Source organism: Apium graveolens, unplaced genomic scaffold, assembly GCF_009905375.1.
Source record: "Apium graveolens cultivar Ventura unplaced genomic scaffold, ASM990537v1 ctg4299, whole genome shotgun sequence".
Taxonomy (NCBI): domain Eukaryota; kingdom Viridiplantae; phylum Streptophyta; class Magnoliopsida; order Apiales; family Apiaceae; genus Apium; species Apium graveolens.
Window position 1 is genome coordinate 101,973 of NW_027418480.1, and position 15,178 is coordinate 117,150.

At 32.3% G+C, this 15,178-nt stretch overlaps 1 protein-coding gene across 1 annotated transcript; it reads left to right on the forward strand.

The window, feature by feature from the left end:
* Positions 1 to 7,388: 7,388 nt before the first annotated feature.
* LOC141701688 (uncharacterized) lies at positions 7,389 to 14,615 on the forward strand. The gene is made up of 3 exons (XM_074505322.1): positions 7,389 to 8,289; positions 14,380 to 14,480; positions 14,589 to 14,615. The coding sequence occupies exons 1-3, from the start codon at positions 7,389 to 7,391 to the stop codon at positions 14,613 to 14,615; spliced, it is 1,029 nt and encodes a 342-aa protein (XP_074361423.1).
* The last annotated feature ends 563 nt before the right edge of the window (positions 14,616 to 15,178 follow it).

Sequence of the window (15,178 nt, forward strand, 5' to 3'; positions counted from 1 at the left end):
ATAAAGATTATATATATTTCCCACAAAGTTCATATCACATTGTATAATTTGTTATTCAAGGTTTTGCATAAATATATTTGCTCATGCCTAATCTTGGGCAGTTTTGAACTTTTTTCAGGCAACGAACTTGGCAACGAGCCTATAATCAATATCAAAGTATGTACAAGATACCTTTCATAAACTTGAAGTGCGCATAGTGTCATTCTACTATACTAGCAATCAGCTTATTAGTCATCTTGACATTTTTAATTTTTTTTCTTACAAATTTCAGTTGCTCCGTATCTTTGAATTGAGTGTAGTGGTATATTCTCAACAACCCTTTGACATATAGATGTATAGACTTCAATTCAAGGATTCCATATGCTCATCAGTTCGCGCTTCTCTCCAACGAACTCTTTAAGGTGAGCTTAAAATTTAGTTTGCGAGAAAAATATACATCATGTTGAGTACTGTTTGCTGGTAGTATTATTAATTATTTTTATATTTTGTACATAGGCAGTGGAAATAAATTGCCATGGTGACTATAAAAACGAGAATCCTAGCACACTGTGTGTTGATAGTCTACAAAAAATAGACAAGGTTAGCCAGAAGCATCCTTATCCAAGAAATATATAACAATTTACAACATAGATACTAACACACATATAACTAAAGCTTTGTGTGTCACAGTGTCTTGAGAGCATATTCCAGATGCATATATTAGAACCCATATGTCTTGAAGATATTACAACACTATATAAGGATGGAAGCTCATCAGAAAAGAACCGGACAAATGTCATTCGGTCAATAAAATACATAAATACAGGGTGTAGGGTGAGCTAATGACATATAATTATATCAAATACCATTTCATTAAGCACAAAAGTGAATACATTAAAGTTTATATTAGTAAAACCCTTGTTGGTTCACAAGCGTCTTTACACATTTGCAATATTTTTTTATGAATAGAACTGTATTATTTACTTTGAATAAGACTACAAATGAGTACCCCTTATTATAAAACAAGGACATATCTGCATATTATTCTGAACTTTGCTAAGTTTGCTTATATATTTATTATTCTCTATAGGAAAATGGTTATAGCTACTTTGGTCTTTGGGCGAAAGAAAAATTACGAGAAGCTCTGCACATCCACAAGGTATAATATTTTTCCAACCATTAATATAATTATATTAATAGAATAAAGTTAGTACGCAGGGAGAGTACAGAGAGAAAAAACACTAAACTGGGAGAACTAGAATAGTTTTATAATATCAAATGAACTAAATATATATAGCAGCTTGTGAATTGAATCAAGTAAATATAGGAATATATCCTGGAATAAATTAAAATAGAACTTATCTACTCCTAACTAGAGAACTAAATCCTTTAGACTATGATTGTTATTTGACTGAGTTCAAACATCAGAAGACTTGTAATAGCATCTTATTTGACTCCCTTACCTCTTGGAAAATAGCCTAAATTCAATTTCAAAGTTAGTAGCTGCATAACTCAATCCGCTGTCACATTTGAAAAACCTTTTCTTACTCTCCTTGTTTTTACAAGTCATGTTTGATTGCAAATATATTACATATGATCAAGCTTAGTTTAGTTCTTCTCATAATTTGGGTAGAAAAAGTTTAGTGGCTTATTTGTTTTATTAAAGAATTTAGTTATTCAATTTACAAACTTCCTCACATGCAGAAGTTCTTACATATGATCTACCCATTTTGCAGATAAAGAGGGAAGTGGCAACAATGAAGTCGATAAAGCATCCACATGTTGTTCGTCTATTTCAGGTCTACTTCCCTTACCCTCAGCCTATCCTCTAATTCTATTTGAGTTCCTCATTGAAGTAATAACAATGTGCTTCGGTCGATGTTTTTCTGGATTGTTTACTCGGAATTATCTAAATCAGCTTTGAATGATAAGTCTTCTTAAAAACTATAATGAGCTATAATATTGGAAAAACAAGCCAATATTTTCCTAAAATTCATAAATTGCTTACTAGGAGAAAGAAGTCAAGAGCTATAAATACTTTTGTAAATTACAATATAAAATCATTTGACATGAGGAGTAATTCATTTGAAGGTACAAGTTGGTTTGTAGTAGTGAAAACTTTTGCTACAATATTGAAACTTAGATTTGTCTTCTATTGGCCATTTACAATTGTCTTTCGACTCTCCTCAACATCATATGCCAGTGCTATCACCCTCTGCAAGTCAGGTAAGTTGGTCCTCTGATGGAGATCTAACGGCAATGGATATCTTTTTAGCTTCAAGACGACTGTGGTTGGGTTCTTAGGCCCTGATGCATCTGAAGCGCTAGTAGGATTCCAGTTTGAAAAGTTTGGTCCAACAGAGCAGTTCTTATACTATCCTTACAATGGTTGTGAAATGCTAAAATGGTTTCCGTTTATTTCAGAAATACCGACTTCATGATTATCGATCCCCAACAAGCAAATCAGCAGATTCGGCACTTACTCTAGGATCAGCTTTATGAATCTCTGGATATGCTGAATCATCAACCCAAACCCGTTCCAAGTCTACTTCTCATGAGAGTCCACTACGACTGACTAATACCACCAGAAGGACTTCTACTAAAATTGGTGATAGCGTAGAAGACGAAGAAGTTGAACGATCCAAAAATTATAGCTGGAAAAACTGAGTTCGGGCCTCTTACAAATGTTGTTGTATAAAATATACCCATCTACCAAACTTTGCAGATAAAATTATACGCTGGAAAGATGGACTACAGAAATAATACAATTGATAATAAGGTAGGTGTTTAGGAAGGCCATGAAATTTTGCAGACTTGGTTTTTGTTACCGCCTGTCTTGACTTTTAGTTGTTTTGAGGTTTTCCGGTATAAAGAACTTATGTTGAAGTGTAACTTTGCTGAGCATGAAAGATATGATGACTTTGTCTATAAACTTATTATACATTACTTTTAATAAATAAATATTGATGTCAAAAAAATAATTGTACATCACTTTTAATGAATAAACACTGATGTCCAAAAAGCAATTGTTCATCACTTTTAATGAAAAAAACTGATGTCAAAAAAGTAAATGTAAATCACTTTTTGCTAAAAACCTGATGTCAAAGACTGATATTTTCAAGTCTAAAAGAAATATAGACATCACTTTATTTGGGATAAAACTGATGTCTAAATGTAGACATAGACATCACCTTTTACTAAAGAAATCGATGTTTAATATCTGATTTTACATCACCTAAATGAAAATATTCGGTGTCTATGTGGAAAAAAACATAACTAATTATATGTTTAATATGTTATAATAGGTGCAATTTATTTATTAAATTATTTATTTCTAACATTTTTTGTAAAAAAACAATGCATGGACATCAGCTTTTTTGCCAGAAACGATGTCTAAGCCAGTAAAGACATCGGGTTATGGCCGATGTCTAGAATAGACATCACCGACATCAACATCGGTTGCTAAACATCATAGACATCGGCCAAAAACCGATGTCTATGGACTTTTTTTTTGTAGTGTGGTCGCTGTTAAGTAAAACTTGATCAAAAGTTGCAACAAAATTTGTAGATTAGAAATTGATATTGTTATGACACATTATTTATTAAAAATCTATGATATTTTTCTCTTGAATCAGCGTAGTTGAATATATCATCCATTGGAAAGTTATCATCTAAACCGAATAACTTCAACATCTTTCGGCGACTTGTCTCCTTTGATCTCGTATATACCATCTTTCACCATCATACAACAATATGAGATTTTTGTGAAAACAGCGCCTTTAACGACCGCAATTTCGATCGTTATAAGACCTAAATTGGTCGGTATTCAAAAATAACGACTGGATACCGTGACGGTCAGATTCCCTACTCGTTATTTACTATTTTTAGTCGAATTTTACGTTGACTAACCCAGACTACTGCTCCATGTGCATGTAACACCAGCACCTAGTGTTACATACCTTAGGATTTATGGGTAAAATAATAATACTTTAAGCGCCAAAAGGTAAATAAGTCTTTTAAAATTTATCAAACAAGTTTTCAAAAGTTCACGTAACAATATTTCAGTTTTTGAATAAAAATCTTTTGTCTTTTATGCCACTGCAATTCCAAACACATCCTAAGCTAAGGCTAAGGGCTCTTGTTACATATATGAAGAAATTACATATAATTTAGCAAACAAAAAAATTCTGTAGCAATTCCCATAAAGTTTAAGTTGTTAGCTCTAAAGATTTTCAAACTGATCTTCATCTTTATTATTAAAATTTCTAGGACAACAAACACTCATCCAATAAATAAAGAGTAGTTGGAGAATGTCATCAAAACTAATGAAGTGTGTTCTTCTCTTGTGACATTCTAAATTTCCAGTAATATTGTTAATCACGTTTTATGGGCCACCCCTTTACTCTCCTATGGAGCTCAACCATTCCCCAAATTCATCTTTATAAACATTTATGTTCACATAATTTTTTTATTCTATTTCTTGGATCTTTGTCAAATATTAAACAATAGTCCCTTTTTATTTTCTAAGATATTTTTTCCTAATTATCTTCCACCCCATCTTTTTTTGTTGCCTAGTATAGAATATCCCGATGAAATTATAATTAAGTAAAATGAATTTATGTGCTTATATTATTTTTACAAGTATTATGCATATTATAAAAATATTTGATTAAATTTTAAATTTTGCCTTGTGTATTGTTGGTTTGCTCGAATATGTCGAACTCCCAAAAAAAAAATTAAAAGAGATACACACCGAAGTGATAGGACGGAAAGAAGAAAGGATGATAAAAGATAAGCGCTGAATAGGAATAGAAAGATGAAAATTTTAACTTAAGCACGCAAGCTAAAATAAATTAGCCCGCATCTTTTACTAGACAAAGCCTAGTAGGAAGGAACATTGCACTTGAAAGTGAAAATGTTGCCTTGGAAATAAAATTAGTTATAGAGCTCTTTTTATAGAGAAAGTATCTTGGTTAGTTGCACACCTTCTCGATGTGGAACTAAGTGGATGTAGACTAAAAGCTATAATAGCTTTCAAATATAGTATGATTTTTTAAGTTTGTTGCAAGTCCCATTATATAGAGTTGAGAGAAAATCTCTTGCAAAACCTTCCCGATGTGGGACAAAGAGAATTAATCAAAAGCAAAGCTACAAGTCATAGTTGGTTTATATTGAAGTGTTGGCTTCATAGCCTTGGGTTTGATAAAGGAAGAGATGTTACATCTTTTATATCTCATCAATATTGGACTTGGTAAAGCCTAGTTAAACCTTAAAACTCTATTTTTACTTGATTATGAGAAATTTATCTATTTCTCTTTCTATTAAAACTTTAAAACCAAATTTAATTGGCTATATTGAAGCCAAGAGAAAGTTTTAAGTTTTCTAAGTAGAAACTAAAGCTAAGTTGGGTTTATATAGGCATTGGAGGAAGGCTGGTCTCATTCTCTAATCAATGTGGGATATATGCATCTTAGGTAATAAAAAGGAGATCTCACAACCCACATCGGCAAGAGAAGAGAAGAAAACTGAGGATATATAGAAGAACTTGACCTTAAAATTTTAATAAGTAGAAGTAAGATTGATGAAGCTAATGGTGTGAGTTTTAAAAGGGTCCTTATATGTTCTAGATATTATGTTCCTTGCTTAACTTTTATTTTTTTCCCTACCTATCTTTGTACCACATTGAAAACGAGAAGTGAAGTATATTAGAATAAATAGAAAGGTACCATTATATATAATTGTGAAAAAGGAATAAATAGAGGAAGTCATCTGATAGTTTTTCTATATTTTTCTAACTTCCCTGCTATTGTACCACATCGAGGATGTAGGAAAAATGAATCCTTACTTTCCTTATTTAAGTTTGTATAGTTTCCTTAAATAGAACTATCCGCTTCGGTTGTTTCAATCAAGGAATTCGGTTAGTTTTTCTTAATCGCGAACTTAATTTTTTTATCTTATTTAGTAATTTGGTAATTATTAGTTCAGTTAGAAAATAAATAGGTCATATTAATAATAAAATTTATGTGGATTTTTAAATTATGTATTTAGGAATAAAGATCGACAGTAAAATCAATTCGAAGTTCGGGATTTATAGAGAACAGTAAGTATATACTAGATTCACTGTTGATGTTTTAAATGATGATTTGAGTTTGACTAATGCTTCACTGATGAAAAATGAGTATTCTTGCATTGATATTGATGAACAGATGATAATAATTCCTAATAGAAAGTAAAGCTAAACCGATTATTTAGCTAGCCGGGATCCCAACTTGATGAATTGATGAACCTGTCATGCTTGAATACTCAGTTTTAATCTTGTGAAAACTATATGATGATTTTTTGTTGATTATAGTATCTTTCATGTCTCTTTATTCGAATATTTGTTTGATGAACTTTGATTTCTTGGATAAACCTCAATTGAATTCTACTATATATGCTTACTGAGCTTTTTGACCTCACTCGTTTATGTCACTAACTTCCACAGGAAAGAACTTTGGAGAAGGATGTTCAGGAAAACATAAGTATGTGATGAACTAAGGCTTAGTAGACGATGAATGCGTGTAGTATCTTAATGAACAATGCTTGTGTAATAGACTTTTGGTTGTATCGTGAACTTTGGTTGTAATACTTGGAATACTGTAAGAATTATATATTATTATTTAAGTTTAAGGTTGTGTAAGCATATATTGAGTTGATTGGTTTAGTTTGGCGTTCCCGGGTTTGGGTTTCTGAGGTAATCCCGGGGTCCGGGGCGTCACAGGTGGCATCAGAGCTAAGGTTTAGAAATAGGATGAATATAGGATTTCGAATCCTGGTAGTCCAATTTTGGGCCTAACGTACGCCTAGAAATTGTGTAGTCGTATTTCTTGAACATGGTCAATATAAGGTGTATGACGTGTGTATGACGTGTTTAGTACTCGATCGATCGTTATTATGACGTGTATCATGATGTGTGCGGTACATATTCCGAATGAAGTAGGATTAATATTATATGTTGAATTGTAGGAGAAGATGACTGATGGAAATTCTGATGGGACTAGATCCAGTGTACAAATTAGCCCTGAGATGTTGTTGATTTTGAGAGAAATAAAGAATATGTTTAAGAGCCTAATGGAGGGGCGAACAACTACGGATACTCCCAAAATAAATGGGGAACGTGTTGAAAATATGGAAAAAGAAGGCGAGAATAAGCGAAGGTGTACATTCAAGTCTTTTAAAGATGCAGATCCCCTAATTTTTAAAGGAGAATTGGATCCACATGTTGTGAATGTATGGATTAAAGAAATGGAGAAAGTGATAGAGATATCAGAATGTTCAAAGGAGTAAAAGGTAAAATTTGCAACACACTCATTAAGGGGGAAGCTGTATTTTGGTGGGATACGGTTAAATAGACTGAGGATTGTTCTAAAATGGCTTGGACAAGGTTTAAAGAATTGTTCTTTGATAAATATTTTCCTACCTATATGAAGAATGAGATGGAGATGAAGTTTCTAGGACTAAAGCAAAAAGGAATGTTCGTGTCGGAATATATCTCAAGATTTTTGGAACTTTCCAGGTTTGCTCCTCATCAGGTTGATACTGAAGCCAGAAAATGCCAGAGATTTCAAGAAGGGTTGAAACCCCAAATTAGAGAGAAGGTGTCCTTGTTGGAGTTGGAACAATTTGATAAGTTGGTTGGGAAGGCGAGGATTGCAGAAAGGGACTATGAAGCTCGCACTCAATTCTTCAACAATAAGAAACGAGGAAGAGAGACAGAATTGATTGTTAACTCAGGATTTAAGAAGGACAACAACAAACTACATATAAGGAAGAAGGAGATGTTTCAGGGAAGTGATAAGAGGATCATCGCTTCTGAGTGTAAGAAATGTGGACTGAAATATGGTGGTGATATTTGTTCTCGAGCTGATGGGTTGTGTTACAATTGTGGAGAAAAGGGACATATAGCTTCTCAATGTCCCAAGCCTAAAGTGATTTCTTGCTACAGTTGTGGACAACCAGGTCATTTATCAAGGGACTGCCCACAAAAAGGAGTCACGAAAGAAGTGGAAACTAAAGGAAATAGGACTTTTACAGCAAGACCTTTTCAACAATCAGCACCTAGGGCGGTGGCACGATCCTACGCAATGACAACTCAGGATGCCAAAAAATCTCATGATGTTATGTCAAGTACGCTTCAACTTTGTGCTCAAGATGTTCATGTGTTGTTTGATTTAAGGTCAACCCATTCTTTTGTGGATACAAAATATATGGATAAGTTAAATGTACCTGTGCAAAGTCTAGATAATGGATTTCTGGTAAAACTTCCAAACGGTAGAAATTTGTTCGTAGATAAAATTTATCGAGATTATCCCTTAATGATTGGTGAACAAACCTTCTTAGTGGATTTATTACCATTAGAACTGAGGGACTTTGGAGTGATTCTGGGAATGGATTGGTTGTCGAAGAATATGGTGAATCCAAATTGTTATAAAAAGTGAATTTGTTTAACCGACTCGAACAAAAAGAAAGTATATTTCAAGGGAGATAGTGTAGAAAAACCCAGTGTTATGATATCAGTTTTAAAGGCTTGTAAGATGTTAAGAAAAAGGTTATGAAGGTTTTCTAGCATATGTTATAGGGAATGAAGGAATTAAAAATAAAGTTGAGGATACACCTGTAGTCAGAGAGTTTTTAGATGTCTTTCCCGAAGAGTTACCAAATTTGCCCCCTAAGAGAGAAGTTGAGTTTGGGATTGAATTGATCCCGGATGCCCAACCAGTATCGAAAGCACCATATAGAATGGCACTGACAGAATTAGCGGAACTTAAGGTATCATTTTGACGTATAGAACATCGAGGTTGGTTAAGAAACTGATGATTTCGACGTTCACCGGAATGTGTTACCGACGTTAAGTCGGGGATCGTCGATTCCGACGATTTTGATGATGATTTACGTTGTTGTTGTTCCCATTGTATTTCTCGATCAGTTATGATCGATTTTGATACGTAAAGGATGAGAAACCTAGCTGTTTTGGTCTGGACCGGAGGCGGCCGACGATGAACTCCGTCGCCGGAATCTGGGCAGGGGTCACCGGAGTTCATCCTAACCCGGACGGGTTGTGGTGACCCGGTTATGACCCGTTTGGTTTAATTGCAACCCGGTTTTGATCTTATTTTATCCAATTTCAAAATCAAAAACCTGTTTCTGGATTTGCCCTATTAAAAAAAATTCAAAATTCAGTTTTTATTTCTAAAACTAATTTTTTTATTTCCAAATTTAAATTGGTTAATTATTTAATAATTAACTAAATTATTATTTTTTATTCCAATAATTATTCTCTTTTAATTATTTTCAAAAATCCAATTTGATTTGATTATTTACAATTTATTTTTGTTAATTATTTATGGATTTAATTAATTGATTAAATCATTTAATCAATTATTTTTTTATAAATAGTTAAATAAAATGTAAATTATTAATAATTAATTCAAATAATTCCTAAAAATTACTTTTAAGCTTTTGAAAATTATATTTTGGTATTTAAAAATCAATTAATATTTTTATTAATTGATTTATTCCTAATTATTTGTAGAAAATAGACCGTTTGTCCGTTTAATACGAAACGAACGCATATAAACTCAGAAAAATATTCCACTTTCAATAAAAATACTTTCGAGACCCTAATCCTTTTGTTTCGAATGGTCACTTGTTTTGCAAATCGATTCTGAGTCGCGTATTGATTGAAAGGTCATATTTTTTACTCGATTTTAGTTTTAAACGTACCGAGTTAAATGTTTTGACGAACCGAGGCATGTGTGAAATAAATTATGTGTTACGTGAGTTATGTGTTATGTGAGTTATGTGCTTATGTGCTATATGAATTACATGTGTACGTGGTCAAGATTCTTGTGTTGAATGTGGTAATTATGTGTGGGCTATCGTAAGGGTAGACGATAGGATTTTGATGCGCCGTTTGTCGAGTAATTATCGCTCAGACGATTAAAATAATATTTTCTAATTATAGATTCAAGTCTTTCAAGATGATTAAGACCAGATGGTATGAATGAAGACTATAGTTGAATAGTCTGGAATATTGGGTTGAAGCACTATATGAGCAGCAGATCAGAGATTTAGCAATGTAAGATACGGTGAAGCCTTGAGATGACAGACTGAGATAATTGCGTTTCTACAAGTATGGCTAACTGCTAAAAACCCAAAGGCAAGTATTCCTATCATCACTTATTGTTCAAGTGATATTTATTTTGAGTCTTATTATGCAAATATCTCTATCATCACTTATTGTTCAAGTGATATATATTTTTGATCCCATTATGCAAGTATTGCTTTAACTATTTTCAGTTCTGAATATATAAATGTTTTACATATCGCTAAAATAAATTATTCCATTTATGCAAGTACTTTTCTACTATTCTATGTTCAGAATAGTCAAGTGTTTTACTTATCCAACTATTAGATTTATAAATATTTTGGATTTTGAGAAAGATAACGTTGTTTTGAGTTTTCTGCCCAAGTGAATGAGCGAATAAAATTTTATAAGGGTGTCGAGTATTTGACCCCTCTCAAAAAAAAGGTTTTAAGATTGGATGATCATAAATTGCGTAAGAGGTCGTGGCGGCGGTCAGGCGGAGATTTAGGTATTATACAGGATATAATACCTTTAGGCCGATATGTGCCTTGCTTGCCCCATTTGTTTAGTTGGATATATTTCGGTATACCGGTGTTGCTCCGCGGCTGATCATCGGCGGCAACACACCGTCGTTCGAGAATTCCAATTTACATTATTAAACTGTTTTGATTATCATGAAAAAATGATTTATCAACTGTTTTTATTTTGAATAAAGGTGAAATACATTTTTAATTTAGTTGCTGATTGATGTTGATATTTAAGTTATTGTTAAATATCAAAGGTGGTATTAATGCGGATGATTGATGTTGACTTCCATCTATTAGCACGGGTAGGTTGTGAGCATCAAAGTTCGTATTGATATCTAATTTGATATGATAAAAAAATAAATATTAATATTAAGAGTTGAGTTTTGAATGAGTTTATGATCCACTCCATAGTCATTTTTTTATGTTAATGTTGTTTTCGATATTTCCGTAAAAAATATTTTACGAGTTTTATTCTCGTCAAGATTCAAAGTATTGCTGAAGCATTTTGCTCGAAAATATCAAAAGAATTTTGAATACTGAGGAGGAATCAGTTCTGGGATTCCTTTAACAAATTTTTTAATTCAGCAATTATGATTTTTAAATGTTCTTCTCTATTGCAGACGACGGATTTATATCCAAAAGACCTTATATATATGTTATAACGAACTTGCTGAGCATTTCTTTCGTTGATACTTGCCTGTTTTCAAATTTAACCACCGGTGAGGATTAGCTTGCGCTGTTTAGGCGCGTAATTCGAGAAAGCAATGAAGAAGCTCTTGGAAGGTGGTTGGTCCAGGGTTTGCGGGCTAGTGTAAGTTCTGTTATGAAAAGTTATTTATATTATATTATATTATAATTCTGTTATTTTATAGTTGGGACTAGTATACTCCTTTTCGAAGTTATACTAGCGGGTTAGTACTGAATTGGTATTTGTTGAAAAGAGTTTTAAAAGGAAGTGAAAATTGTTTTTGTGGAATTTGGAATTCTTGTTTCTAAAACTGTAACCTTAAAATATCTTGGATTAGTTTGGGGTTATAGATGCTAAATATCTTCCGCTGGAATTTGTATATTGATTAAATAGGTTATTTTGGATTGAGGTTTCATCGTGACGACGAAATCCTCTGAACCCTGATTTGGGGGCGTTACAATATCAAGGCCTTAACTCTGGACACTCAAGGTCTTTAGATCGCAACTGAATATGTCAATGCCTTAACTGTGTCACTCAAGGCCTTTAGATCGTTCCTATCAGGGTCTTGATTTTATCACTCAAGGCCTTTATAATGCTTCTTTTTTGTGTCAAGGATTTGATGTACCATTTCAAGCCATTAATCCTCGTTTAGACCATACATAACACATATACTCCACACAAAGAAACATCTTGGCACTTATTTTTCTATGGATTATACTAAGAAAATTACTTATATCCACATCCAAATTTTTTGAAAATTACATAAGGAACTCACCATATTAAAACTCCAAACTTTCAAGTTTCTGACACATGTAAGCGTGGGTCAAAAAATTAATTAAGAACTTACATTTTCGGGTGTCGAGCCGAGACAACAAATGAATGTTTTTAAAAAGATGCACGGAGGAGATGAACAAGTAGGTTTTGATCGCCAACATTTATGAAATGTGGTACGTGATTTTAGGAAGAACAACTTGGGTGTTAATGATGCTCAAACGATGTTGGATTTGTTGTTTCCCTTAAGAGAAAAAAGTGGCCGGAATTTTTTGTTAAAACTCTACTTAATGAAAAACATAGATTGAAGGGTCTTGTAAGGGTTGATCCTCGCTCTTTGATAGCCTACAAAAAATTTAAGGATGTAATATTTTTTGATTATACATGTCCAACATATGCATATAGGTATACTATAGCCTTTGTGCAATTCACCACCGTGAACCATCACTACCAATAAATAATTTTTGAATTTGCACTAATGTGGGATCAATTGAAGATAAATTTTGAGTGGGTTTTAGGCACTTGGCTAAAGTAGTGGAAGGCCAAGAACCTTGGGCTACCATTAACAATCAAGATCAAGCCATTACCTGGAAAATTTAATCTTAACTCCTTAAAATTATATATTTTTTGTGTTCTTTGACACATTAGTAACAAATATCGTAAATTTTTGAATGTATTATTTCAAGCATGCCTAAGGTAAATGTGATTTCAAAAATATACCATTCATTCACAAAGGATGTGTTTGGGGATATGTGAAAAATATTAATTTGGAAATACAATATATATACATATATAATACTTTGTTTATATATTTAAATATATAAATAAATAAATATATACACATTATATATATATTTATGAGCATTTTTATTCAAAACTAGTAAAGAATAGACTTGAAAAATTCTAAAATATAAAAATATATACTATATATTAAATTATAACTATCACAAATTGGAATCCTAATTTTTGGTTATTAGTACATATTATTTTATATATATATTTAATGCAAACCATATATAATACGAATAATATTAAAAATACAAGACTTATACATAATATAAATATTTAGTTAATATATACGCGTATAACTCTTTAAAATCAGTAACCTAGAAACTAGTATTAAGTACCATATATGTATATTAACTATCTATCATCTTTCTTTTTTCAAGAATACACTTCTAAAATTATATAAATTTTTATTTATGTGTTAGTCACTTTTCATGTTCGAAAGGATAAAATTATTAAGTTTTAGAGTATGTTTATAATGCTGTGTGAAAAAAATAGTTGTGTTCACAAAATTTTTAGTGTTATTACATACTTTTGGTTTCTTTATTACATCACCCCTTTAACAGCTGTTCGGAAAGCCACCAATTAACATCGGTCGAGTTTTAAACGATTTTAAAGCCCTTTTAGACATCGGTTTTGATTTTAAGCCTTGTCTTATCGTTATTAAAAAAAATAAAAAAACGGGTACATCAGTTTACTTAGCAACCGTTGTCATATCTCTATTTATTAATAAAATAAAAAATAAAATAAAAAACGCGGCTATTATATAGATAATCTTCCCCCATTTTATTTGAGCAAAATTCAGTTTCCCCCTCCCCAAAATTCTAATTTCCCCCTCCCTTCGTCCCGATTCTTCCCCATTTCCCCCGTTCACCCTCTACCGTTACCCTCCATTCTCAACACTCTCTCACTCTCACTCACTCTCCACTCTCTCCCACTCTCACCTAAAACTAATAAACCCTAATTACTATCTCAATTACTATGAGCATATTGTTCATACTCCCTCTTCAGAATTTAGGTTTGTTTTCGATTAACCACTTGTTCATATTTGGTTTGCCTAGAGTCACACTTTTTGCCACAAGGTCTCTTAATCGGTTTGTTAGTTCACTACAATCGAGTGTCTAGGTTTTATATAAGGTTTCTCAATTGATGGAGTTGGGGCTTCACTACAGTTGTGTCTCTTATTCTACAATCGGGTCATGGTGTTTTACATTCGGGGTTCTCAATCTATTATGAAACAATTAATTTGGGTCTTTCTTACAATCAGGTTTTCTGGTTCAACATTTGGGTCTTCTTTTTTGTGTTTCTCAATTACGGTTTTTTTAAGGGTAATTTTTCAAATTGGGCTTTGAATTGCATATGATTTAGTAAAAATCACGTATTTTTTATTTAATTATATATCATGTTGGTGAGTTTAACTTGATTTGATAATTAAAGTTTTACCTTGCGAAATATTGATATATTTTTTAATATATTGTGTTTTTTTCTATTTTTTTCTGCAGATGTTCTACTAGAGGCTTTTACTAATGAATGTGAGGACAATTTCATAAGTGTCAAAGGGCGTGAGTTGCTAACAATATGGTTTGGAGAAAGTGAGGCTAAGGTATGAGAAATATTTGACAATGCCCGACAGTCACCTCCTCGTGTACTATTCTTTGATGAACTAGATTACATCGCAACTCATGTACTGTTTTAACAATGCACTATGTAGGTTGGATTTATCAATGGAAAGCAATAAATGAAGTCTTCATTTTTTGCATGTTCTACTAAATCTCCACCATTTTATCTCTCCATCCAGCGTGATAGTTTACATGGAGATGTTGATGGTGTTATTATATTTTGAACTAACTTCTGACAGATATGGATGATATAACTGAGATTTTGCAGCATTCCTGTAAGTATGCCTTTCGAGAAAATATTGGGAAGGTAAGTTTCTAATATAGCCTAGTAATTAAGTGACGAGCCTTGTTTCATATTCACTTGCATTGTCTCCACACTAGTGAGGCTAGCTGTCATAGATGACATGTTTAACTATTATTAGTTATAGGCTTTAATAATTCAAATATGAAAAGAGCATAACCTGCGACAACCCATAAATAATTCTAATTTATATGATTTAGTCAGTAATTTTTTTTTGATGATCAGAGAATGAGATATTAGATCTCAGTAAAGGGAATAGTCTAAAACTTAGTGATATCCATGCATTTAGATGTTGAAGTAAATACATTTGTTATAGCCAAACGAGTGAAAATTCAATTAAATCTGATTTTATATACTTATGAGTCCCTAGTTTTTATTGTA

What these genes read in the sequence shown, in the direction of transcription:
- LOC141701688 (XM_074505322.1), top strand. Translation starts at nt 7,389, where the DNA reads ATGGCTTGGACAAGGTTTAAAGAATTGTTCTTTGATAAATATTTTCCT. An exon ending in TCTGGTAAAACTTCCAAACG is followed by an intron (nt 8,290 to 14,379) that starts GTAGAAATTTGT and finishes TTTTTTCTGCAG; the next exon opens with ATGTTCTACTAGAGGCTTTT. An exon ending in TTGGAGAAAGTGAGGCTAAG is followed by an intron (nt 14,481 to 14,588) that starts GTATGAGAAATA and finishes TGCACTATGTAG; the next exon opens with GTTGGATTTATCAATGGAAA.